Genomic DNA, 26,055 nt, shown 5'->3' on the forward strand with positions numbered 1-26,055 from the left:
TATTTAGTAAATACCTTTTGTGGCACTACAGGTTTTCTGTTGTTTGATGATCATTATGCTAATTCTAAATCCATTACATGGAAATGCATCACCTACAACAAACTACATCTCTAATTTGAGTGTTTTTTCAGATCTCAATTCTGGATGGACCTCATGAATGACCTGAGGGAGAGAGATTTGTTCAGTGGCAGTCATGAGCACACATGCCTAGTGCGGTTTGTGTTCATGGGTGTGCTACAGTGGGACCTTGATGAATGCAGGGAAAAGTGGAACACACACACCATCAGACCTGTTCACCAGTCTCGTTGTCCATCTGGGAAACCAGATGTCATGTACAACCTGCCTCACAGGTTTGGTCAATTAAAATTATTTTTTCATTCTTCATTCACAATTCACATGTACTTCTAATTGTCTAAAATGCAATCAACTGTAGTTGCCTGTTGAGTAGCTTTCAATTGAAATACTTTTCTCTAAAAAATGATTATTTGATACAATGATACATTTATAACAAAATGTTTTAATGAAAACAGTACAGTTAGTGTGCCAGTTAACTGTTACCCACAGGTTTGGCGGAACTGACTGTGGGTTCAAAGTCCCACCACACGAACTGGGCCAGTTTGTTTCGGAGTCTACCTACAGTCCATGTGGAGATCAGCATCTCCAGGGACACTTTGAGAACCTGCAGAGAAGGCTTGGTCTGATGCAGGCCTTGACCTGGCAGTCTGGTGTACAGAACTATATCAGACTGAAGAACATGGCTGATATGTCATGATATGTGAGTACACATTTCAAAGAACAAAGTTAACCCTTTAACTACTGAAATCTAGTTAAGCCAGTTTAGTTTACTGTAGTCCAAACCCTGGGGAATTTTGTACCCCAAAGTCCATGTTGTTCTGAAACTCATTGTAATTCATGGCCATCGGTATCTCTATTGTGTTGGCGCAGGTTCTGCTCATTGGGAAGCGTGATGTCCGCAGAAAAAGCAGTTTGGGTGGTGGCTGGATCCCAGAGGGAGGCAGTGCGTCGAGTCCTGTGGCGAACATGAGGATGTCCTGGAGGAAGATTCCTGTTTGTTTCTCTGAAAAAAGTAGATTTAGTTTAGTTGTAAAATATAATATTTCAATGGAACTGCCAGCAATAGAAGATGATATCAAGATGACATAATTAAAAGATCTGGGGACTGTTCAGGTCTTCTGCAGGGTAGGGAGTGTGTTTATGATGAGATAATTAAAATAAACCTTCTGTGTCAAGAAGATAGTCTCTCCAGAATCCGAGTACACGGGTTTCTTCCTGTCGCCTTGTGCACCCTGCTTCACTGAGCTGAAAAATAAAAATACCTACGGCTTAAATTCAGATGTCAATCCTCGTCTGGTTTCTTTGAAAAACATTAGGTTTAAAACATACAATACCAGCACATTTGGCATATTGGTGCAGTGGGGTGCACACTGCCCGTAAACATTTGACAAAGATGCAAGAAATAAATAGAAAATCCACACAATTCTGAGTAAACTAGCAAATGTGTAAAGGTTGCATCTGTCAACACAGCTTACCTGTAGAAGTTGTTCTGACCCCGGGCACATTTGTCTTGTTCCTGGACTGCGGTTTGTCCTCCATCCTAGTTTTACCCCAAAAATTAGCAGTTAATTTAATGACAGTGTTATTGGCTTAGTAACTAAAACAGCACACATTATATGTAGTTTGGCTTGGTGAATTAATGAAATTATTTACAGGCATTTCATAATTTCAGGTTCACACATTCAACACTAGAGGATATGGATTTTCTTACTTGATGAGATGCTGTCTGTAAGCGTCTGGCAGGTCTGGAAAAAAACAACAATTTAAACTGCTGTACTGTATTGTGCTGCTTGTGCAAGAAAAGTTCATGTTGACTGTGCTGTGTTTTACCCTTGCAAAATGTTCTCCATCCTTGGAGTGCTCACTTCATTTGGAGTGCTCACTTCATTTGGACCGTCCCACACCTGCATACAACACACAAATGACAGATTAGATCAAATGAAAATATTATCAAAAATATTGTCAATTCACTTCATTTAAGGAGAAATGCCATGATGCAAACTGACCACGATGTCTGAAAGTGGACTGTCTCCAGATGCCAAATTAACCATTTGAACCACACCGTCATCATCTTCACTTGAAGACTGTCCACTGTAACCTTTGAAAAATAATAATTGGCATAATTGATGTGGGTATAAAGATGAATTTCACTCATTGCCTCAGTTTTACAGAGTGGAGCTTAAAACAAGGTGGAAACTTGCACTTACAACTGTTTGTGAATTGTTCACCAGGGCAAATGTACAGTGTTATTCTTTGGTAGGCCTTTCCAATGGCCTCCTTGTATTTCTCCACTGTGAAAGCGGTGTCTGTTCCTGGAATGTTTCGAACTTCCTGACCATCGGGGTACAGCAAGACATAGGCAACATCTTTCATGTCCTGGTTAAAATATTTCAGCTTCTTTAAAGCAGCATCCAACAGTTGGTCAGATGACCATTGTGGTTGAACATCAAGGGGTGACTTCCCTCTCACAGGTTTAAGCAGGGGAGGCTGGTTCATTAGGGGCAATTGGACAATGCCCCACCAAAGGGAGAAGAGAGAGATTTTTTTTCTATGACTTCTAGACAGTGTTGCTTCTGAATATCATAGTCCAATCAGCTAGTGTTCTGTGGAGTATATCATAGTCCAATCAGCTAGTGTTCTGTGGAGTATGTTCCAATCAGCTTCAAGTCCCGCCCCTTTCGGGGCAACTTTCACTCTACGCGAAATTGCACTAGGCTGTTCTCGTAGACTTGCATGTAAAATCTATTTTGGTAACTTCAGGCCATTCGGTCATTTGTCTATGGGGTTTTGGGACATGCACAAAGAATCGTACGTGCTTACGTCATGTCATACGGACGTTCGTTCACCTGCTTCACCATCGCTATGGCGGCTAGTAATGTTCTGAACAACTCGGTTGAATCTTTAAAAGAAACACCGTTCAGCCGTCGTAGCAACCAGGAGAAATTAACAGTAAAGGAATTAGGACCACCCAGACCAAATTTAATTATAAAGCAAGTTTATACAAAGGCAGGGAAAATTGGAAAATCGTATAACCGAGGATTTAGGAGGATTTCTTTCTGTAAACAAATTGAACAAATGGATTAGAAGGAGGCATCTTTTGTTCCCAACTTGAGGATATTACAACTGGACCTATTACCGAAGTCAAACTTCGTTTGTGGTCGCAATCTCCGCGGCTGTTAGGCTGCTACTGTTGGTGTTTTGCGAAGCCAGAATACACAAACTCGACCTGAAGGTAAGAGAGTCAGCTAAGATAAAAGCTACTTCAAACATTTAGTAATATCGTCAGCATGGTACGTTTTCTATTGTCGTCTTTTAGCTTGTTTGTTTATGTATTCAGCACACGCACACACACACACACACACACACACACACACTCACACTCACACACTCACTAGAGGGGATGAAGAGGTCTGTACAGGGGGGTAGGGGGGATGAGGAGGTATGTAGAGGTGGGTAGGGGGGATGAAGAGGTCTGTAGGGGGGATGAAGAGGTCTGTAGAGGTGGGTAGGGGGGATGAAGAGGTCTGTACAGGGGGGTAGAGGGGATGAAGAGGTCTGTACAGGGGGGTAGAGGGGATGAAGAGGTCTGTACAGGGGGGTAGAGGGGATGGAGAGGTCTGTACAGGGGGGTAGGGGGGATGAGGAGGTATGTACAGGGGGGTAGAGGGGATGAAGAGGTCTATACAGGGGGGTAGAGGGGATGAAGAGGTCTGTACAGGGGGGTAGAGGGGATGGAGAGGTCTGTACAGGGGGGTAGGGGGGATGAGGAGGTATGTACAGGGGGGTAGAGGGGATGAAGAGGTCTGTACAGGGGGGTAGGGGGGATGAGGAGGTATGTACAGGGGGGTAGAGGGGATGAAGAGGTCTGTAGAGGAGGGTAGAGGGGATGGAGAGGTCTGTACAGGGGGTAGAGGGGATGGAGAGGTCTGTAGAGGTGGGTAGATGTAGAGGTGGGTAGAGGTGATGAAGAGGTCTGTAGAGGTGGGTAGAGGGGATGAAGAGGTCTGTACAGGGGGGTAGAGGGGATGAAGAGGTCTGTAGAGGTGGGTAGAGGGGATGAAGAGGTCTGTACAGGGGGGTAGAGGGGATGGCGAGGTCTGTACAGGGGGGTAGAGCTATTCTCATGCTAAAATCGACTGTAAATCCAGATTTTAAAGTTGATATTCTTCCCCGTGGAGCATGCCCCCATAACCTGTGCCCCACCCAAAATGTTTAGCACCAGCCGCCACTGGGTTTAAGGAAGTCACCTGTCCTCCTCATAATGCCAACAAATATCTTGACAGAACCAGCCTACGTTATGTCTGAATACGATCCAACGGCTAATTCCCAATAAAGAATCCCTCCACTGCACAAGCTTCTACGAACCCTTCGTAGGGTGTAGGGCATAGAATGAGCCCTTCGGTTTGAAATACAGCACATGTTATCTGCAGACATAAATAATAAATATTATATGTACCTTTTATGTTGCCTCTTCACTCCACAACCTCTTCAGAACTGCTTTTCGGAACTTCTTCAAAAACACGTCTCCGGTCCGTTCCACTTATCGTTCCCCCCCAGAACACTTCCGTTGTGTTGTGAGAACACTTCCGTTGTGTTGTGAACTGAATTGCAGCGTTTTCTACACTTCCGTTGTGTTGTGAGAACACTTCCGTTGTGTTGTGAACTGAATTGCAGCGTTTCTCTATATGCAGCGCGTTTCTCTATATGCAGCGCGTTTCTCTATATGCAGCGCGTTTCTCTATATGCAGCGCGTTTCTCTATATGTAGCGCGTTTCTCTATATGTAGCGAGTTTCTCTATATGTAGCGCGTTTCTCTATATGCAGCGCGTTTCTCTATATGTAGCGCGTTTCTCTATATGCAGCGCGTTTCTCTATATGCAGCGCGTTTCGGTATTTGCAGCGCGTTTGCCCTTGTCGGCCACCGTATTGATCAGCTGTCATCAGTGTTATTACGGGACAAAACCGTGTTTTCAGTCAGAGCGCCCATCTCTGAGCGCTCCCAGAGCGCAGAGCTCTGAACTTTGGAACTTTGTTATGTTTTGATATGTTTTGATATGACAAATTTGAAGTGGTCAGTTTATGAAAATAATACCATAGAATACTAAATAAAATATTAAAATAATAGCCCCCTAGCGTTTGCCGCCATATTGTGACACCCCCCCCCCCAAAGTCCAATCAAAAATGAATAAATATTAGCATCATAAAACAGCAATTTGGAGAAACGCAACACCAGCACACTTAAAAAAAACTAACAATGTTAGTTGTAATGTACAGTTCTGCAGCCTACTGTTTGTTCTGCATCGGACATGTGTGAAATTGCTGCTGTTCCGTAGCAGTCTGTTTGTATTCTCTGATGTTGTCTGAGTTTGTTTAACACTCAGAAACAGCATTTTTATTCACATTCACATGGCTTTTCTGCTCTCTGGTAAACTAATGATAATGATATTCCAACTGCCCAGTTAAATCCAATCACAGTAATCTAATACGGACAGGAATACCGCCTCGACAACTCTCTTCCTACAAAGCAAGGGGAAGCTAGACCGATTACGGTAAAGAAAGCCCACCTTTTGCCGAAGTTTGGAGGCGAGGCCGTCGACATGCGTTTTGAATGATAGCTTCTCATCCAACCACAGCCCAAGATATTTGTAGTCGGTAACTCTCTCAATGGAGGAGCCGTCAACTGTGGATATAAGAATCTTTGTAAGGTCCACATTTCTAGCCCTAGTAAACAACATGAATTTCTCAGGATATGTCCTTGGCCTCGGCTCACCTGTAAAAGAGATGCAAATCTCAGTGTGACTTCCCTGGATAAATAAAGGTTAAATAAAAATTAAAAAATCATATTTGTGTAAGATAATTCATATTGAATGACATCTGCTTTTATAGACTCTCTGGAAGAACATCAAACTGACTTTAAAAAAACAGAGTGCAGAAGCCAGAAGAGAGCGATTCACTACTGGTGGCGGACCACCAAAAGATCACCAAACTGATGAATTCAGTGATGTGCTTTCTGGAATGATAGAGCACCAGCTCTGTGAAAGGAGGGAGGAGGGATTGATTAAGAGACATGAAATATGTCTGAATATTTATGAATATTTATGACTGAAAACATTGAATATGAATGAATTAATGAATATGTAAACGAACGAATGAATACGTAAACAGATACGGCCAGCACTAATGTTGTTGGGGGGGTTTTCAACATAAAAGGACATGAACTAGAGTGATTGTTATTTATACTCAATATACCTTCACTCAATTTCCATTATGATGTTTCACAAAGCTTTATCATACTGTGTCAACTTCAAGTTCCTAATTATCATATGTTGCAACTTTGAGACTTGTTGATAGTCACACCTTGTTCAAGAATAAACAATTTAACAAAGAAAACAAGCTTCCTTGGTTTCATATTTGTTCACCTATAGCCTACATTGTGAAGGAATGCCCCACAACAATAGAGCAATGAATGAGATAATTGCTGCACTATAGCTAGCTAGTAGTAGTAGCATAATTGTTGCACAATGCTCATCCTCGCCGTAGATTATTATTTTTTGTGATCAATTTTTAATTTTAATTTTATGTACAAACACACAAAGGACAATGACAAAACAATTACCAAAATACACAACATTCATACCTGCATACATTCCCCCTACCCACCCTCCCACACCAAGGTCTTACTCCGCCCAAAAACCCTCAAGAAGGATTTAAACCAGCTCAACATAAATGCCACCAAATAAAATAAATAAACATAATAGGATAAACATAAAACATTAAATACTATAATATTCAAATATCAATACCCACACCATTACAATTATTAATAGTAGCCTATTTAAGATTATTATAATAGTATTTTAGTACTATAATGTTATAAACATAATGAATGGCCTTTGAAAGAAGAGAATAAAGAAAGGAAAATGGAAGAGAAGGAAAAAGAGAGAAAAATAATAATATATCATACTAGTGGAATAACCATAAGTTATGCATATCACCTCTGCATACATTCTATAAAGGAAGTCCATAAACTAATATTCTTTTCTTGAGCGCCATGCATGCTGGCCACGGACCTTTCTAGTTTGGCTAGATCTAACACAGTGTTTAACCAATGCTGATAGGACAAGTCATGGGGGTCTTTCCACCTCTGAGCTACCAGTTTTTTGACGGCTGTGAGGCCTACCAGAAGCCAGCGTTGGTGCATCATTGATACATTTAAACTGGTAAAATCATTCAGTAGTAGAATTATTGGGGAGCAGGGGATAGAGGACCCAAGAAACTCAGACATCTTATTGATGGCCATACCCCAGAATGATTTAACACCAGGGCAATCCCACACCATATGGATGAAAGTTCCTGTTGTGTTTAATGAGCATAACTGACAGTTTGGCGAGGGTGTTAATTTCATCAAAAAAAGTTTGCGGGGTGTACAGTATAGCCTGTGTGCAAAGTTATAGTGAATCATCTGATGATTGGGGTTGCGAGATGCTAAGTTGATCTTAGTCCAAACCGTAGTCCAATTGATTGTAGATGGTGAGATAGAAAGGTCATGGCTCCAACGCAAGTTAATTTGTAGAGGGATATCTGCACATTTGATCATAAGTGTGTAAAGGTTAGAGACTAAGGCTGTGGTAGGTTTACCAACAAACATTTTGTGGATGGGATGTACCTTCAAGTCTTCTCCCCAGGGGACTCCGTATGCCCGTAGGGCACTGCGGAGCTGGAGGTAGAAAAAGAAAGAGGTGCCAGGTAAATTAAAGTGAGATTGCAGGTCTTGAAATGATCTAAATTCATTACCTACAGTGATGTCAGATAGGGTGTAAACCCATTTTCCACTCCACTGAGGGAAGGAAATGGGGCGACCTCCTGAGCAAATGGCAAAGTTATTAAATAACGGAATGTAAGGATGGAACTTCAGATGAATGTTGGCCTGCATTTCTACAGTTCTCCATGTGGCGACAAGATGAGAGATTAAAGGGCCAAACTTGGATTTACAGGTTTTGAGAGGAATGTTAGAATAGATAACATCCTGAAGCCTATGTGGGCTCACCAACTTCTCCTCCAGAGATCGCCAGGCTACTTGTGCATCTGGGTTGAGCCAGGTGTGAAGAGCACGAAGGGTTGTTGACCAAAAATAAAACTGGAAATTAGGCAATCCAAGACCACCAGAGGATGTGTGTTTCTGCAGAGTGGACATTTTCATCCGTGGGCGTTTTCCTTTCCAGACATACCTGGAGACCAATTTATGTAATTTGTCCCAGTGTCCAGCAGGTGGAGCCAAGGGGAGCATAGCACTACAGAAGTTAACCCGGGGCAAGATGTTCATCTTAATAATGGAAACTCTAGATCGGAAAGAGTTGGGAATAGATGACCAGCGCTCCAGATCCGTCTCCACTTGTTTCAAGGTAGAGTTATAATTATAAGGTATTGTAGTTTGTAGTGATGGATAGATTGATAAACCTAGATATTTGAAATGGTCAACCACTGGGATATCTGATGGTAGTGATGCCTGCCTTGAGGCCTCATTGATGGGAAGGAAAGCCGACTTGGACCAGTTAATTTTATAACCGGAAATGCTCCCATACTGGTGAAAAATAGATAAAAGATGTGGGGTTGAATTTACGGCATCACCAAGATAGAGTAGAATGTCGTCACAATAAAGTGAGATATAATGATCCGTGCCATGGGCAGTTATCGGAATGTGGGGTGACTGACGCACAGCCTGGGCTAAGGGCTCCAAAGATAAAGTGAACAAAAGTGGAGAAAAAACGCAGCCTTGGCGCGAGGAGCGTCCGACAGGAAATAAAGAGGAACACACATTCCCAGTCATAACCATAGCTGAAGGAGAGGATTAGGAATAAAGGGTCTTTATCATGTTGGTGAAATTTGTCCCGAAACCCATAAACTGGAGAACAGACCATATGTAGTGCCACTCCAGACGGTCAAAAGCTTTCTCTGCATCCAGAGAAAGGACCGCACAGGGAGTAGCATTATCAGCAGAAGCATCAATGATGTGCAAGAGCCTGCGTACATTATCTGAGGATAATCTGGATTTCATGAATCCGGTTAGATCCGGATGTATAAATTTGTTCATGAATGGCTCCAGTCTAAGTGCCAACACTTTTTGTGATATCTTCCTAATATAATAATGATGAGCGGACAGCGGGTAAACATTAACTGGTTTATAGTAATAAGTGCAGAGCAGTACAGAGCATGGCAGTTCCCCACATTAGACTAACCCGGAAGCTATACTGCCCCCCCACGGGACCTTCCTGACCCGGCAGATAACCTCTACTACATTCCTCCCCCCTTAAGCTATGAGCTTCTTCTAATCAAATCCAAAAACAAATACCCACACAGTATATACTCCATGAAACAAAACAACTACCTGTGCATAACTACCATTAACTGTCCCCTTCCCTATTTATGTATTTTTTTTTAAACATCAAAGTCCTTCAAATAACTTGGCCTGGACACTCTTCTATGCGACTGTCGCACAGGAGTGATCCGCTGTTGTGACTGCACTGGCGTGCCTGGAGGTAGGTTGTCAGTCACTAATGTTCCCGACTTGTCCGGAGCAGGTTCTGCAGGTCCGGGAGAGTTTTCCCCTGGAACACAGCTGTTTCCCTCAGGAATGGAATTATCCGACATTGCAACAGCTGCTGATGGCAATTCAGGCAGCCCCGGAGGGTCTCTAATCTTCGGGTCCATCAAGTCCTTGTCCTCAGGTCTGGCCAGTATCTGGTCGACGTGTCTGCGCACAATGTTGCCATCTCCCAGCATGACCTTATAGGAAACAGGACCTGTGATTTTGATTATGATCCCAGGTATCCACTTAGGCCCATGACTGAAGTTCCTTGTGATCACTGTGTCCCCCTCCTGGAAACTTCTCCCTGAAACTTGCTTGTCATGATGCTTCTTTTGGATGCCTTGTTTTCGTTCCACCCTTGCTCGACGGTCTGGATGAATTTGGTCGAGTGTGGATCTTAACTTTCGACCTTGCAACATTTCAGCAGGCGACAGCCCTGTGGTGGACTGTGGTGTAATGCGATAACTAAACAACACTCTTGACACCTTAGTGTTGATGCTCCCTTCACCTGCCTTTTTCATCATTGACTTGAATGTCTGGACTGCACGCTCAGCACAGCCATTGGAGGAAGCATGATAGGGAGCAGAGGTGATGTGCTCAATGCCGTTTTTCTGCATAAATTGTTTGAATTCCGTGCTTACAAAACATGAGCCATTATCAGACACAATTGTCTCTGGTAGCCCCTGAATGCTGAAGCTCTTCCGTAGACATTCAATGGTGATGGCTGAAGTCGAGGCTGTCACCGGGTAAGCATCCATCCATTTTGAATGCGCGTCCATCAGGATCAAAAACATGTGTCCCATAAACGGACCTGCATAATCAATGTGCAGCCTTTGCCATGGTTTGCTTGGCCACTCCCATGGGTGAAGTGGTGCTGGAGCTGGCGAGTTGCGGTGTTCTTGGCATGTGACACATCTCTTGACTACAGCCTCGATGTCCGCATCCAACTTTGGCCACCAGAAGTAGCTCCGCCCCAAGGCTTTCATTCTTGTGATGCCAATGTGACCTTGATGTAGCTGCTGTAACAAAGCGTCTCGTCCAGGCGGCGGCACCACCACCCGTGAGCCCCACAGTACGCAGCCATCTTGCACACTTAACTCTGTTTTCCTAACAGCATACGGTTGGAAAGCTGGGTCTGGGACTTGTGACGGCCAACCATGTTGGACAAACTCTGTCACTCTGGACAACACAGGGTCCCTGCTTGTCCATTTCCTCATTTCCGCTGCCGAGACGAGGGTCACATTCTCCATCATCAGCACTCGTTCTTCTTGCTCTCTCTCTGTGGACTGATGAGGCAGAGGGAGTCGACTCAGGGCATCTGCATTGCTGTGGTATTTCCCTGGCTTGTAAACAATCTCGTACTCATACGCTAGCAACGTTACTGCCCACCGCTGAATACGAGGGGATGCCATTTGAGGCACAGCTTTCATCTCATTGAAGAGAGATAGTAAGGGTTTGTGGTCAGTGCAAATGACGAACTTCCTTCCATATACATATTTATGAAAGCGCTGGATGCCAAACATCACCGCCAGACCTTCCTTGTCCAGTTGTGAATAGTTTGATTCAGCCGACGTCAGTGTCCGCGACATGAAGCTGATGGGCCTCTCCTGTCCATCTGGCATGCGATGTGACAACACCGCCCCCACTCCATACGGAGAAGCGTCGCATGACAGGATCAGATCTTTTTGGCTGTCATAATGCATTAACACCTTAGATGACTGCATAAGTCGCTTCGACTCCTCAAAAGCTCTCTCCTGTTTTTTCTCCCATTTCCATGTTGTCTCTTTCCTCAACAGTTCATGTAAAGGCGATAACAATGTTGACAGGTTTGGCAGAAACCTGTTGTAGTAGTTGAGTAGGCCAAGGTATGCTCTCAGTTCTGTGACATTGGTCGGTGCTGGTGCCTTCTGTATGGCACTGACCTTGTGTGGTAGAGGATGTAATCCCGAGGCGTCCACCTTATGTCCTAGGAACTCTGCTTCCTGTTCCATGAATGCACACTTGTTGCGTTTCAGACGAAGGCCAGCTTCCTGGAGCCGCGTCAACACCTGGTTTAGTGTGGCCAGGTGATCTTGGTCGCTCCGCCCCGTCAGCAAAATGTCATCCAGATAGACGGCCACATTTGGAATGCCGGCCACCAGACTCTCCATCATCCTTTGAAAAATTGCTGGGCTGGAGGAGACCCCGAATGGAAGACGATTCACCTGAAAGAGACCTTTGTGCGTGTTAATAGTGACATATGGCTTGGATGCTTCATCAAGTGTCACCTGTTGATACGCATGGCTCAGGTCCAGTTTGCTGAACTTCTCCCCGTCGGACAACTTTTCAAACAAGTCCTCCAATCTTGGGATTGGATACTGCTCAAGCTTCGACACCTGGTTGACAGTGACTTTGTAGTCTCCACATATGCGCACTGAATTATCAGACTTTAACACAGGCACGATCGGTGCTGCCCACTCAGAGAACTTCACTGGTTCAATAATTCCCTGGTCTGTGAGTCTCTCTAACTCGATCTCCACCTTCTTCCTCATGGCGTAGGGGACTGGTCTAGGTTTATAGAACTTTGGGGCAACGCCTTCCGTGACATAGATTTTCGCTGGTGGGCCTACCCAGGTTCCCAGTTCCTCTTTGAACACATCCTCATGTTGCTTTAGCACATCCTGTAATGTCAGTTGTAGCTGCTCCATTTTATTCACCAGCACACAGTTCATTCCTAGCTCTTTGATCCATCCCCTGCCTAACAGGTTGGGTCCTCTGCCTGCTACGACCACTACTGGTAGCTGTTTTACTTGGTCTCTGTACTTTACAGTCACTTCTGCTACTCCCAGTGTAGGTACTTTTTCACCTGTATACGTTTTCAGAGTCACTGAGCAATCCTGCAGCTCTTTTGTGCCCCCTGCTGTCCATAGCTTGGCATATTCAGTTTTTGTCAAGATTGTCACACTGCAGCCAGTATCCACTTCAAATTTAACAGTACTCTCATTTATGTTAAGCTGTGTGGTAATGGGATCAACTTTTGTTAACTTGGACTCTGTTAGATTGTACATAGTAAACACATCTTCGTCGCTTGAAACATTCTCAGGAGATTCACTTATGTGATGGGCAGACTGCTTTTTATCATTTCTAAAACTCTTTTGCTTGTACTTCCCTCCTCCCTTAAGCTTAAGTTGATCCGGAGTTGAGGATTTGCACATTTTCTTCACATGCCCATTTTTCCCACAGCCATGGCACTTTTCATTGAGAAAACGACAGTCCCTTGCCATATGTTCACCCCCACATCTATAACATGCCAATGGAGTTGTTTGTCCTTGCCACTTCTGTTTTTCCTTCACATGATACACTGGCTCATGGGGTACAGCTTTACTCACAGTACTGTCCAGCGTTCTCGGTCCCAACTGCAGATCCTGCACATCCCTATTTGCAGTTTCCATGGCTTGCGCGACTGTCAATGCTCTGTCGAACGTTAGCTCCGCCTCCGCCAACAATCTCCGCTGTATGCGATCATCTGCTATGCCACATACGAGCCTGTCGCGTAGCATCTCTTTCAATTTGTCACCGTAGTTGCAATGTTGAGCCAGCTCTCTTAGTACTGCCACATACTCCGTCACAGTTTCATTTGCCGCTCTAATCCTTGAATTAAATTTAAATCTTTGGACTATCTCGCTGGGCTTCGGGTTATAATGCGACTGAAGCAGTGCGGTCAAGACGTCATATGTCTTCTCACCAGGCTTGTCCGGGCTTAACAAGTTCCTCATTAAACTGTATGTCCGACTGCCTACAGAGCTTAGCAATATTGCCCGCTTCCTATCCGCATCCGTAATCCCATTTGCAATGAAAAAATGTCCCAAAACTTCGACATACTCCTCCCACGTCTGGGTGTTACTGTCAAAAGCAGTGAGTGTTCCTACCATCATGGTAGCCATCTCGACGTCTGGGTTATCACTATTAGCTCCCTCGTCCTCCGACATTAGCCGAGTTGTCCGCGTTCTAGAACTCACAAGTTGTTCGTCTTTTCCACAACTTCCTTCAAGTTCACCGTTTATCTCGTCGCCAGATGTGATATCTTCCTAATATAATAATGATGAGCGGACAGCGGGTAAACATTAACTGGTTTATAGTAATAAGTGCAGAGCAGTACAGAGCATGGCAGTTCCCCACATTAGACTAACCCGGAAGCTATACTGCCCCCCCACGGGACCTTCCTGACCCGGCAGATAACCTCTACTACACTTTTGCAAACACTTTTATGTCTGCATTCAAGAGTGACAAAGCACGGTAATTTGCGCACTCAGTTGGATCTTTGCCTTTTTTGTGAAGCAATGTTATAGTAGCGGTGTTAACATCTCTGGAAAAGGCTCCACTAAACATAGCATGATTAATCATCTTTAAAAGTAGAGGGCCAAGTTGAGACCAAAATGTTAAATAAAATTCTGGAGGGATGCCATCAAACCCAGGTGATTTACCTTTGTTAAGCTTGTGTAAAGCATTTTTTAATTCAATTAAAGTAATGGGTTTATCCAGAGATATGGCATCCTGCGGCAGCAATTTAGGAAGATTGAGATTGTTAAGGAAAGCATCTGATTTAGATGAATCATAAGATACTTCGGAGTTGTATAACTTGGAATAAAAAGAGCGGAAGGTTGAATTAATTGTTTTGGGATCTGTTAGGTCTCCCTCTAGTGTTTTGATGCATGAAATATTCGCAAAATTCTCACTGGCACGGAGGCTGATGGCAAGAGATCGGCTGGGGCGGGCACCTTCGAAATAATGATTCAGGCGTGAACGTTGAATGAGGAATTCAGCTCGCTGTCGCAACAAGGAGTTCAGCTCATCCTTTATTTTGTTTCTTTGTATGATTGATTCAGGGGTAGTGTTACTGTGCATGTCTCTCTCAAGTTGACCGAATTCATGTTCCAGTTCAAGGGTTCTACGGTGACGTGCCTTGTTCAAATGAGAGGCAAAATATATACAGAATTACTCCTAATATAACCCTTCACAGAGTCCCATAGTATCCGAGGATCGTCTACTGAGTGCTCATTGAACAAAATACATTCAGCCAGACCAGTTTGAAGTTGTTCCACAAAGCTGTCATTACGCAATAAAGATGTGTTTAGACGCCAGCGCGGCGCACGGTCGCGCGTTTCTGATAATTTGGCCCTGCAGATAACTGCCTTATGATCAGAGAAGGCGAGAGGGAGCATATCTGCGCTTACCCTTTCGAGAAGATTCTTCGAGGCGAAAATAAAATCAATTCTGGAGAATGTATGATGTCTTCCGGAAAAAAAGGAGTAGTCTCGTTTGTTTGGATTAATAACACGCCATATGTCCATAACTGAACATTCCTGGGCCCATTTGTTTAATGCACCAGACGCTGCTATCTGGTCACTGCCCTCTACAGAAGCTGTCCTATCTGCTGAGTGGTCCAAAACTGCATTAAAGTCTGCCCCAATTATTAAACGGTATTCTACCAGGTCATGCATGATATTAGATAGGCGTGTATAAAAATCCGAATCATAACTGTTAGGCGCGTAAATAGACAAAAAGGCTATTTTCTTATTTTCAATAATGGTTTTCATATAAGTAATTCTTCCATCTAAATCGCCCCCTACACCTAAGTTAGTTAACTGAAAATTACGGCGAGCAAGGATTACTACTCCCTTCGTTTTGTTTAGGGCTGATGAACTTGCCTTCACCATATACTGTTTATCTTTTAGTTTATGGACATCCCTCTGCAGCAAGTGGGACTCGCTAACCATGGCTATATCCACTTTCTCTCTTCTTAACACATCCAAAACACTTGTACGTTTATGTGGTAAATTAAGGCCACGTGCATTAAAGGAAAACACTGTTATCTTAGTCATTTAGATGGTGGTATATGCAAGGCACAATATGAGCTGATAAAAAAAAAAAAAAAAAAAACCGCCGTAGAATTGTAGTATTGTTACGTGCGCCGTTCCCATGGCGTCTGTGATTGTTACCATGCACGCGCGAGCTTCCCCGCACCAGAATGCTGATCGTGTGTTCAAGAAAGGCCACACGCTCTTCACTCTCCCTTATCGTTGACGAAAACAGGGTAAGACAAAGTCGAAGTTTGTTATTTGATCAATTCTGCCCCCTCCGAAGTCATGATGTGGTTCCTGTAACTAGGCACGCTGGACGAGAATTCTACTGTACTATACACAAACGTTTACGCCCCTGGTGTATTGCGTTGCTAGAGTAGTGGGCGTGGCCTGTCTCGTTGGCTAAAGCCTCTCTCAGCCTGGGTGGGAGGAGGGAACAATTGTCGTAAACGTGCGTGTTCGTGTTTCAGTGGCGATACCTCGCAGAGAGGGCTGATTTTCAGTTTATATATATAAATATATAGATAGATATATATGTATGTACTAAGTTAGCTTGCTGATATGTTAATTCATTAAACGTGTTAATAGTTAGTATCGGTGATAGTTTACTGGTTGCAACAGGGGCTAGTTCTTCTGGTCGATGTTGGTTTTCGGGCTTTCACTTTCAGATTACATGGTCTTTGCAATGTTGAATCGTTGGGTAATCCGAGCCAGCCGTCAAGTTTGTTATTTGATCAATTCTGCCCCCTCCAAAGTCATGATGTGGTGGTTCCTGTAACTAGGCACGCTGGACGAGAATTCTACTGTACACAAACGTTTACGCCCCTAACAACCTACTGCAGCGATTCCCAACCTATGGGCCGCGGCCCTCTGGTGGGCCGCAAGGGTACTGCAAGTGGGCCGCGATTTTCTTCTTCTTCTTTAAAACCTTACAAAAATGCATCATCAGTGTGATACTACTAGGCCTACTGCACTGTATGTATGATGATTGTATGATGATGCATATGAAATATCCAATATGAATACAATAATAATGATGAGACACCCCCAAAAAATGCCTGTGTGGGCCGCGAATACTAAAGAGATTTTTAAGTGGGCCTCGAGTCGAAAAAGGTTGGGAACCGCTGGTAACGTTGTCACGTGTCCGTGAATCTAGTGTGTACGAGCCATTTATTTGGTACAAGCAGGCGTATTTTTAGTTTGGCAATATTATTCGGTGAAATCTTATTTAACGAACGGTTGTATCGGTAGGCAAATTCTTAAAGTGATAGGAATGTTTTGCCATGCATTGTAAACCTGGTGGTTAATATGACATACTAACATGGATCTCCATAATACACTACTATGCTCCAAATGCTTCTAGATGTATGCTTATTCCTGTGCTTATTACTGACACTGTCCCTCACTTACTTAGGAGCTCTATCTCTCTTTCCTTCTCTTTCTTAGCTATGTACATTTGATTCAAAAACCAAAAACTGGCTTTGGGTTGCTAGCTACTCTTTTTGTGAACCCTTCTTTGTTCCTCAAGCTTTCATTTGAAACGATTTTGTTCTGCCATATTTCATAGGGATTGACTGAGTATCATAAGCCCCTCTCAGTACCAGACAGGGAGTCATTCCTGATATAATGTGTGAATAGATCCACCAACTGAATCTGTCATACCCAGAAGTCACCCATTTATAATAGAAAATCAGTGTGTTTGATTTAGATGCTGGACGGAACATGCATGCATGCAGGTAGCTAAGGATGACACTGTATTAAAGTGTTGCTTCATAGGTTGTTTAGAGCATCCTATATACACTGCACTTTATTTGACACTCTTGGACTACAATCTGAATATCATAGCGTAATACTAACCCACTAGAGCTCCAGTGAAGATTGTATGTGTGCTTGGTTCAGATACAACTTCACTAATCTCTACCAGGGTTATCATTCCTCAACTAGTTGTCAATACTTACATATTAAATAGCTAACACTTTCATCTGTGTTTGTTGTTTTTGCCCATCAGCAATGAACAATGACCATAGACAGATCTTCAGAGAAGTCTGACCTTGAGTCAGTCGGGTGCAAGCGCTCCCCCTTCAGTAGTGGAGAAGGGATGGACAGCAGCTGCTCCAGCTGGGGGGTGGGCCCCTCACCCAATGACACCCCCAGGGTGAAGACAGGCGGCTGCCTGGACCCCACACCTGGAGCTACCATCTACAGCAGTGCGACCCACTCAGTGGATCGGCCCAAGGAGCAAGGTGAGAAGATATGGTTTGTTAAATCAAAAGGTCTCTTGATGCTGGGTAAAAACGAGGGCAAATACCTGCACTCACTGTAAATGTATTCACTGTGTGTGCTGAGGGAATTCCCGCCCAATTGACCGACTGAACAGGTTTCCTAGGTGTTGTGTGTCTTTTCTCTATGGCATGGCAAGTTATGTAAGCATGTTGTACTGTGAGGGGAGGTAATCAATCGCTTAATGTAGCCCCAAGCAAATGACCCAGAATGAGGTTCTCTCTTGTAGAACCTACTGTGTGATGTCAGTAATAAAGACAGCATCTCTCTGCCCTCTGCTCTCACCTAGCACTCCATCGCTTGTTCCATATAAACAAAACGTAAAACTTTCTTTAAAAGTATTTTCCGCCTGTGACTAATCTCAGTGTTTTTATTTGTGTTTCCCCACCCTCCCCAGTGGTGCTGAGCAGTGGGGACGGCATTGGCCTCCCCCAGAAGGTCCTGTTCCCTATGGAGCGGCTCAACTTGAAGTGGAGCCAGATCCACCGCATCGGAGCGGGCCTCCAGAACCTGGGAAACACCTGCTTCCTCAACTCGGCTCTGCAGTGTCTCACCTACACCGTTCCCCTCACCAACTACATGCTGACCCGGGAACATTCCAAAACATGTATGTGAATGAAGATATAACCAATCTGGTTTCCAGACCTGTTTAGAATGACTATTTTGGTCGTGATATATTGAATTTTAAACAATTGTATTGAGGAATGAAGTTAATCGGAACAGAATGCTAGAAGATACGGTACAACATGCCTCTTATCCGATTAACCTCCATATCTGTTCCCCTTTAGGTCATGAGCCTGGTTTCTGTATGATGTGCACCATGCAGAACCACATCACCCAGGTTTTTGCTAACTCGGGGAACGTCATCAAGCCCATTGGTGTCTTCGATGAACTAAAACGTGAGTGTCCACTCACAATCAGAAAAATAACTATATTACTATTTAATATATGCTTGATGGAAATATGTGTTGTTGTAAAAAAAAAAATATATATAATAATAACTGCCTGCAATCACATCAGAACAAAACAAAAAAACATATTTGCTGTATCAAAATAATAGATATATGGACAATATGACCAGCCTGTCAGCTAAATAGTTTTCCCTCCAAAAATGCAAAGAGAGTTGGATAGCATCACAGGTGCCAAATCCAGGGAACACACAGTATCTTCAGAAAATGTATTTTCCCTCCAAAAAAGTAGAAGGTGCTATCAATTTATTTTGGAGGGAGAACTATTTGACAGACAGCTTCTTAGCAATAGCATCCTATGCTTCCACCAAAATACCAAACGATAAGTAACAGCTAACCATAACCATGTCAATGTGATTGTTTAATGCTCTCAAGTTTTTGTCAACTGTATGGTTTCGTCATCTACCTGCCCTGTTACACCCGGTAGGGATTGCAAAGCACTTCCGCTTAGGGAGTCAGGAGGATGCCCACGAGTTCCTGCGATGCACAGTGGATGCTATGCAAAAGTCCTGCCTGCCTGGAACCAAGTAGGTGTTACTGAGGGAGTTATGGAAATCAGTGTTCAGCCACTAGGATGTAGTGTACTTGGATCTGACCTACATTCATATTTAGCTTAGAATACAGTGAGACATGATTAATAGATATGTTGCAATGACCCTCGCTTATAGAAGCGACCCTTAAAACTGACTGTAGCAAGCTCTTGTGGATAGTGGATTTCCTTTCTGCGCCAACAGGTTACCTTTCTGTAATTATCTTTGCTCTATTTCCTCTGCTGTCTCTTCCCCTTTATTTCTTCTTCTCAAAGGGCTGTAACAGTTTGTGTTGCTAATGGTTAATAAATGAGTATCTTGATTTGAGAATGTACTGTAGTACAGACTGGCTGACTATTAGGAATAATTCATTCACATTTTGAGTAGTTTGTAGTTTGTCTTTTTAATTCTTCTGACATTTCTTTTTGCAATAGATTGGACAGGCAAACGCAGGCAACCAGTTTTATCCACCAAGTCTTTGGAGGGTACCTACGATCCAGGGGTAAGTTATTGGTCCAAACTTGCATTGCTCATTTGTATGCTGTTTATACTGTATGTATGTTGCTTACCCGTACAAAGTTAGCAAAGAAAAGCACTGAATCTTCAATGCTCAATCTTTCACAGTACAATGTTTAAACTGCAAAGCAGTCTCTGACACGTTTGACCCCTACTTGGATGTCGCATTGGAAATAAAGGTAACACACAATTATACATAATCATTCTGCTGTTTCACATCAATCAAGTACCTTTTACAATAATTATTCATCGTGATATGAGATATTGGTAATAAGTAAATAATTGAGAATTGTGTCTGTCGTCTTGCAGACGGCTCCCAGCATAACCAAGGCACTGGAGCAGTTTGTCAAGCCAGAGCAACTGGATGGAGATAATGCATACAAATGCACAAAGTTAGTATATACCTGTATTCATTTATTTGTGCAGCCTATTGAGTTTTGATTCCTCACATCATAATGGAATGCAACTGACTAAAACCTGTCTGCAGGTGTAAGAAAATGGTTCCAGCCTCAAAGAGACTCACCATCCACCGGAGCTCCAACGTGCTCACCATCTCACTGAAGCGCTTTGACAACTTCAACGGGGGCAAGATTAGAAAGGTAAGATCATTTTGGGAATATTTGAATTCAGGTTTAGAATGTTAAATGCAATAGGGTATTTTTTTCCTCTTCTCAGACAATCAGAAATGCCTTAGTTATTTTGAAGATGTACCCCCTGTTCGTTTCCCTGTGTGGTGCTGACCACGTCCTTACTCTCCTTACTCAGGACGTGTGGTACCCCGAGTACCTGGACCTTAGGCCCTTCATGTCCCAGTCCCACGGGGAGCCCCAGGTCTATGTTCTGTACGCAGTGCTGGTCCACTCAGGCCGTAGCTGCCATGCTGGACACTACTACTGCTACATCAAGGTATCACACACACACACACACACACACACACACACACACACCCCTCATAAAAATTCAGTTCACCAGTGCATCAGCCAGTCTCATTTTGCTCAGAATTAGATGTTGATGTGATGTGACGTTAACAGTCCTCTTCTTAATTCTCAGGCCAGTGACGGGCAGTGGTATGAGATGAACGACTCCTCGGTGTCTGTCAGTGACATCAGATCCGTTCTCAACCAACAGGCTTACGTGCTCTTCTACATCAGGTGAGTACCACAGAGGCGCAAAGACATTTCACAACTTACATTTCTTGTGCATGCCCCCCCCCCCCCCTTTTTTTTAATCACGAAAACATCTTGTTGTATTCCGGCCACCAGGTCACCTGATCTGAAGAACGGAGGGAACTGTAACCTCGTGAGCCGCACCCCAGGCCAGTCGTCCCCGCGCCCTGTCCTCACGCCCAGTGTCAACCTCGGGCCTCGCCACAACTCCACCGGCTTCATCGGCCCCCAGCTGCCCCCAAACATGGCTAAGGTACAGCCTCTATACTGCACTGTATACACACACACACACTCTTTGATTGTCATATGAGCCTCCACACGCAGCTTCACACCACATTGGCATGATACTTAATGATAATTCTGATGATTATTAAAGATCAATGAATGATAATACTGTATTCACAGCAAGCTCGCGTACCAGTGTTTCGCACAGATTTGTTTTTGGCAGGGCACATGAGTACACATCCAGCGATGCCATTACCATTTACTCATTTTCTATTGAGTTCTATCTAAGCCAAAACTCCAGACAGGGGGGTCCGCCCCACCTATTCAATGGTAAGGGAAACAGCAGTGTGTAATGAGGCTTGTAGCTAACTTATTTTGGTTGTTTCACAGAACACCCTTCACGTCAACGGGAACGGCTCTCTAAGAGACAATCCATCTGGCTCCAAGCCTAGCACCAGCAGTGGCGGCCTCGGAAAACCGAGCCACGTGCTGCCCTCCGCCTCCTCTTCTTCATCCTCCTCGTCCTCCATCTCCTCAAACCCACTCTGCCGTCCCACTGGGATCCCCGACCGTGCTCTCCTTCTACAGAAGCTCTCCTTCTACATTGGCCAGGGCAAGCAGATCCGCCCCTCCTCATCCTCTTCTTCAGCCTCAGCTTCCTCCTCTTACGTCCAGCCGTCCGCCTCCTCCTCTTCCTCTTCCTCACAGTCTACCTCAGCCTGTATGTCCGCCCCTCGCCCGCCTCGTGTGAACGGCACGTCAGCCAGTAATGGGAATCACGGCTCCTCCTTCCTGGTGCCGTACGGCCACGAGTCATCAGAGGAGTCTGATCAGGAGGGCGGCGCTCTAGAAAACGGCCTGGCCAAGCCTAATTTCAACGGGAGGAACGGAGGAGCCGTCTACGGACCGGCCCCGCGACCCCAGCCGGCCGTTAAGACCAACGGTGCTGGTGGGAGTGAGGCTGGGGCGCACCACAACAGTAACGGCATCGCCAAACCCAACCAGAACGGTCACCAGAACGGACACCACAAAGTCAATGGCCTCAAACACACTGACAAGGTACTTAGTCAAATAACATGCCAAAACGGTAGCATAGAATAGTTTCTATCTGATAAAGTGTGGTTATCTGATATCGGGCCACGTATAGGATTGTTGTCATGGTATTTGGCTGCTTGCAAGGACAAGAGAAGAAGGTATTGTTGTTGAAATACTATTGCAAAGCATTATCCTGCAGTATGTAATCATGTCATTATCCTGCAGTATGTAATCATGTCATTATCCTGCAGTATGTAATCATGTCATTATCCTGCAGTATGTAATCATGTCATTATCCTGCAGTATGTAATCATGTCATTATCCTGCAGTATGTAATCATGTCATTATCCTGCAGTATGTAATCATGTCATTATCCTGCAGTATGTCATCATGTCATTATCCTGCAGTATGTAATCATGTCATTATCCTGCAGTATGTAATCATGTCATTATCCTGCAGTATGTAATCATGTCATTATCCTGCAGTATGTAATCATGTCATTATCCTGCAGTATGTAATCATGTCATTATCCTGCAGTATGTAATCATGTCATTATCCTGCAGTATGTCATCATGTCATTATCCTGCAGTATGTAATCATGTCATTATCCTGCAGTATGTAATCATGTCATTATCCTGCAGTATGTAATCATGTCATTATCCTGCAGTATGTAATCATGTCATTATCCTGCAGTATGTAATCATGTCATTATCCTGCAGTATGTAATCATGTCATTATCCTGCAGTATGTAATCATGTCATTATCCTGCAGTATGTAATCATGTCATTATCCTGCAGTATGTAATCATGTCATTATCCTGCAGTATGTAATCATGTCATTATCCTGCACCTGCAGTATGTAATCATGTCATTATCCTGCAGTATGTAATCATGTCATTATCCTGCAGTATGTAATCATGTCCTGTCAATATTTTCATCAGTGCGCCCATTGATGTTTGTGGTTGTGGTCTGTTGCAGGTTTCTAGCAGTGGTCCTGGGCTGTCGTCTGGTGTGGGTCCAAGCATAGCTAACGGTCATGGGCTGTCGTCTGGTGTGGGTCCAAGCATAGCTAACGGTCATGGGCTGTCGTCTGGTGTGGGTCCAAGCATAGCTAACGGTCATGGGCTGTCGTCTGGTGTGGGTCCAAGCATAGCTAACGGTCATGGGCTGTCGTCTGGTGTGGGTCCAAGCATAGCTAACGGTCATGGGCTGTCGTCTGGTGTGGGTCCAAGCATAGCTAACGGCAGGGAGTCTCATCACAGTCGGCCAAGGTGAGACAACCCTCACACCTCCAGGCACTGTGCAGATTTCAATGATTTTAAATTATGATATTAAGAATGTAATTGTATTAAGCCTGTATGCTTTTCTTCTTCTTTTTTTCTAGCAAAGAGGTACCGAACCGGAAGCGCCGTTACCATGGCGACGACCATGTCAACGACCACTCGCCTAATAAACAACGCCGCACCGACTACGATGACTTCAGCCTCCCTTCTGGTCATGCATCGCCAACGGCACCCCATCAAGGAAGCAGTGAGGAGAGGCCGAACCGGAAGCGCCGTTACCATGGCGACGACCATGTCAACGACCACTCGCCTAATAAACAACGCCGCACCGACTACGATGACTTCAGCCTCCCTTCTGGTCATGCATCGCCAACGGCACCCCATCAAGGAAGCAGTGAGGAGAGGCCGAACCGGAAGCGCCGTTACCATGGCGACGACCATGTCAACGACCACTCGCCTAATAAACAACGCCGCACCGACTACAATGAGGAGGCGTTTTGTCTGGAAGAGAAGGAGCTGGCCTGGGACTGGCTGTTGTGACTGTGTGTGCACTTACACCCCCACACCTACCCTGGACAGACTTGAGGACATTTCCAGCTCTTTTATGTTTTTGCTTTTTTCCCCCTCTCTTTCTCTCAACCCTTTCACTGGAGAAGACAACTTTTTTTTCTCTGCATCCCTCTTTTCACACTCACTGAGACACCCTTTCTTTTAAACTCATTATTCAAGTATACAAAAAAACATAAAAAAAATAATCATCACTTTTGGCTGTGGACCTTTTGTGTTTGCTTTTTAAAAATCCAGTTTGTTTTTTCTAGCGTTCATAAGAAAGCATACTGTGAATTTAATTTTGAACTGTACTATCAGTTATTTTTTATACATAAACAGTCCTGTATCAGGAATACCAATAGAGATTTTTTTTTTTTCATGTTTCTGGTTTGTTTTAGACAATTCCCACAACTTAATTTAGACCATGTTCTATGGACATAAGTCAGTGAAATGGGTATGGTTTGCTGTTTTTTCTACGTAAAAAAAAATATGACAACAGTTATGTTATACCTTTTAGTTCAACAATAGCATGTAAAATGTATACATTGTACAAGGTATATAAAAAGCCTTAAATACATTTGTTAATGTCAGAAATTGTAACCCTCACTTTGTTTACAAGCATTGTTTGTTGGAGTGAATGCTTATGATGGGGCATGTACACCACAATGGGTAAAATGTCTGCCTTTCTACCAGATGGAGTTATTATATGGAAGCTACCCCTTTTGGTTAAATCATTTTCGTATGAGTGATTGATATACTGAACTGAGTGTCACAGACTTTTTTGGGGAGGTCAGAGAATGGTTGTTTGTTGTACCACTTCTTGGATTCAGGGCTTATCATACGTATACAGTGCAATGGCATGGTTGTTTTTGTAGGTTTTTCTAGTCATACAATGACAGGATGGGTTTAACATGGGAGCTAAATACTCATTTCTTATTCACGTGACACAGTATTGAAATTATAAAGCCAAAGACTAGTTTGGAGCCAGTTAGGCCTTTAGTTGTCTAGTCAGTCTTTATACGGTACACACAGGAAGGTTGAACATCACATTTTATTCAAAGTTCTCATTTATCTATTGCTGCTGGATTGAAAAAATCAGGTGTAGTGCTGAGGCACAAATGTGTACATTTCAAGCCTGCAAACTGCGACACTTTAAATGAATGTGCAATAACACTATGTGCAATATGACAACCCTAGTCGTTTTATCTGTACAGTATAGTATAGTGGATAGTGTACATAGCCTTTATTTATGTAAACCAGCTCCTTTCCCTTCTTGTTTTTTTAGTTTTTTTTTTCTTTCCTAGCACCAGGGGAGCCACCCCTCCCAAATTTCGTTGTTTAGTACCTGTACTATAGCAATGACAATAAAGACCATTCATTCATTCATCTTTAGCTGTCTAGTTTTAGGTTTTTGTAGTTTTAGTTTAGTTTTAGATTATCTTAGACTGTTTTAGACTAGTTTTAGTTTTAGACTATGTAGTTTTAGTTTAGTTTTAGTCTATATTGACGGAAAGTTTAGATTATTTTAGACTATTTTAGACTAGTTTTAGTTTTAGACTATGTAGTTTTTAGTTTAGTTTTTAGACTATGTAGGCCAGGTTTTGTATTGTATTTGTTTGTGGTGGATGTTGTATGCCTGTGAACAGGTTACAATTGAAAATGAGCCCTTGGGGCTCAATGTGTTTTTACCTGTATAAATAAAGCTAAAAAATAAAAAAAAACGTTACGTTACCCTTAAAACTTTTAATACATGTTTTCATTCTTAGGCTTCTCTCTGTCTAAAAATAACAAGTGCTTCTCTGTTCATAAGACCAAGGACTTCCTCGTAGTGAGATGAAGTCACTGACACTGATCTAGGGTCAGTTTTGGGTTTTCCCTGTGAACGCTAAAGGATATTACTTATTTGTGGTTGGTAAATTGATCCTAGATCCATGGGAACTAGGGAGTGGCTTCTAGTGATGACCTGGTCACACTGACCACATGATCCTTCACTGGGGACTTTT

At 43.5% G+C, this 26,055-nt stretch overlaps 1 protein-coding gene across 1 annotated transcript; it reads left to right on the forward strand.

Moving 5' to 3' along the window:
- Positions 1-17,518: 17,518 nt before the first annotated feature.
- LOC308150056 (ubiquitin carboxyl-terminal hydrolase 42-like) lies at positions 17,519-24,043 on the forward strand (the record flags this gene model as incomplete). The annotated part of the gene is made up of 14 exons (XM_080522925.1): positions 17,519-17,744; positions 18,179-18,388; positions 18,570-18,680; positions 19,177-19,276; positions 19,714-19,781; positions 19,904-19,974; positions 20,105-20,187; positions 20,283-20,394; positions 20,561-20,701; positions 20,846-20,946; positions 21,058-21,214; positions 21,577-22,245; positions 23,199-23,491; positions 23,605-24,043. The coding sequence occupies 14 exons, from the start codon at positions 17,519-17,521 to the stop codon at positions 24,041-24,043; spliced, it is 2,781 nt and encodes a 926-aa protein (XP_080379051.1).
- Between the last annotated feature and the right edge of the window lie 2,012 nt (positions 24,044-26,055).

Source organism: Nansenia antarctica (assembly GCF_963989245.1).
Source record: "Nansenia antarctica genome assembly, chromosome: 1".
Classification (NCBI taxonomy): Eukaryota; Metazoa; Chordata; class Actinopteri; order Argentiniformes; family Microstomatidae; genus Nansenia; species Nansenia antarctica.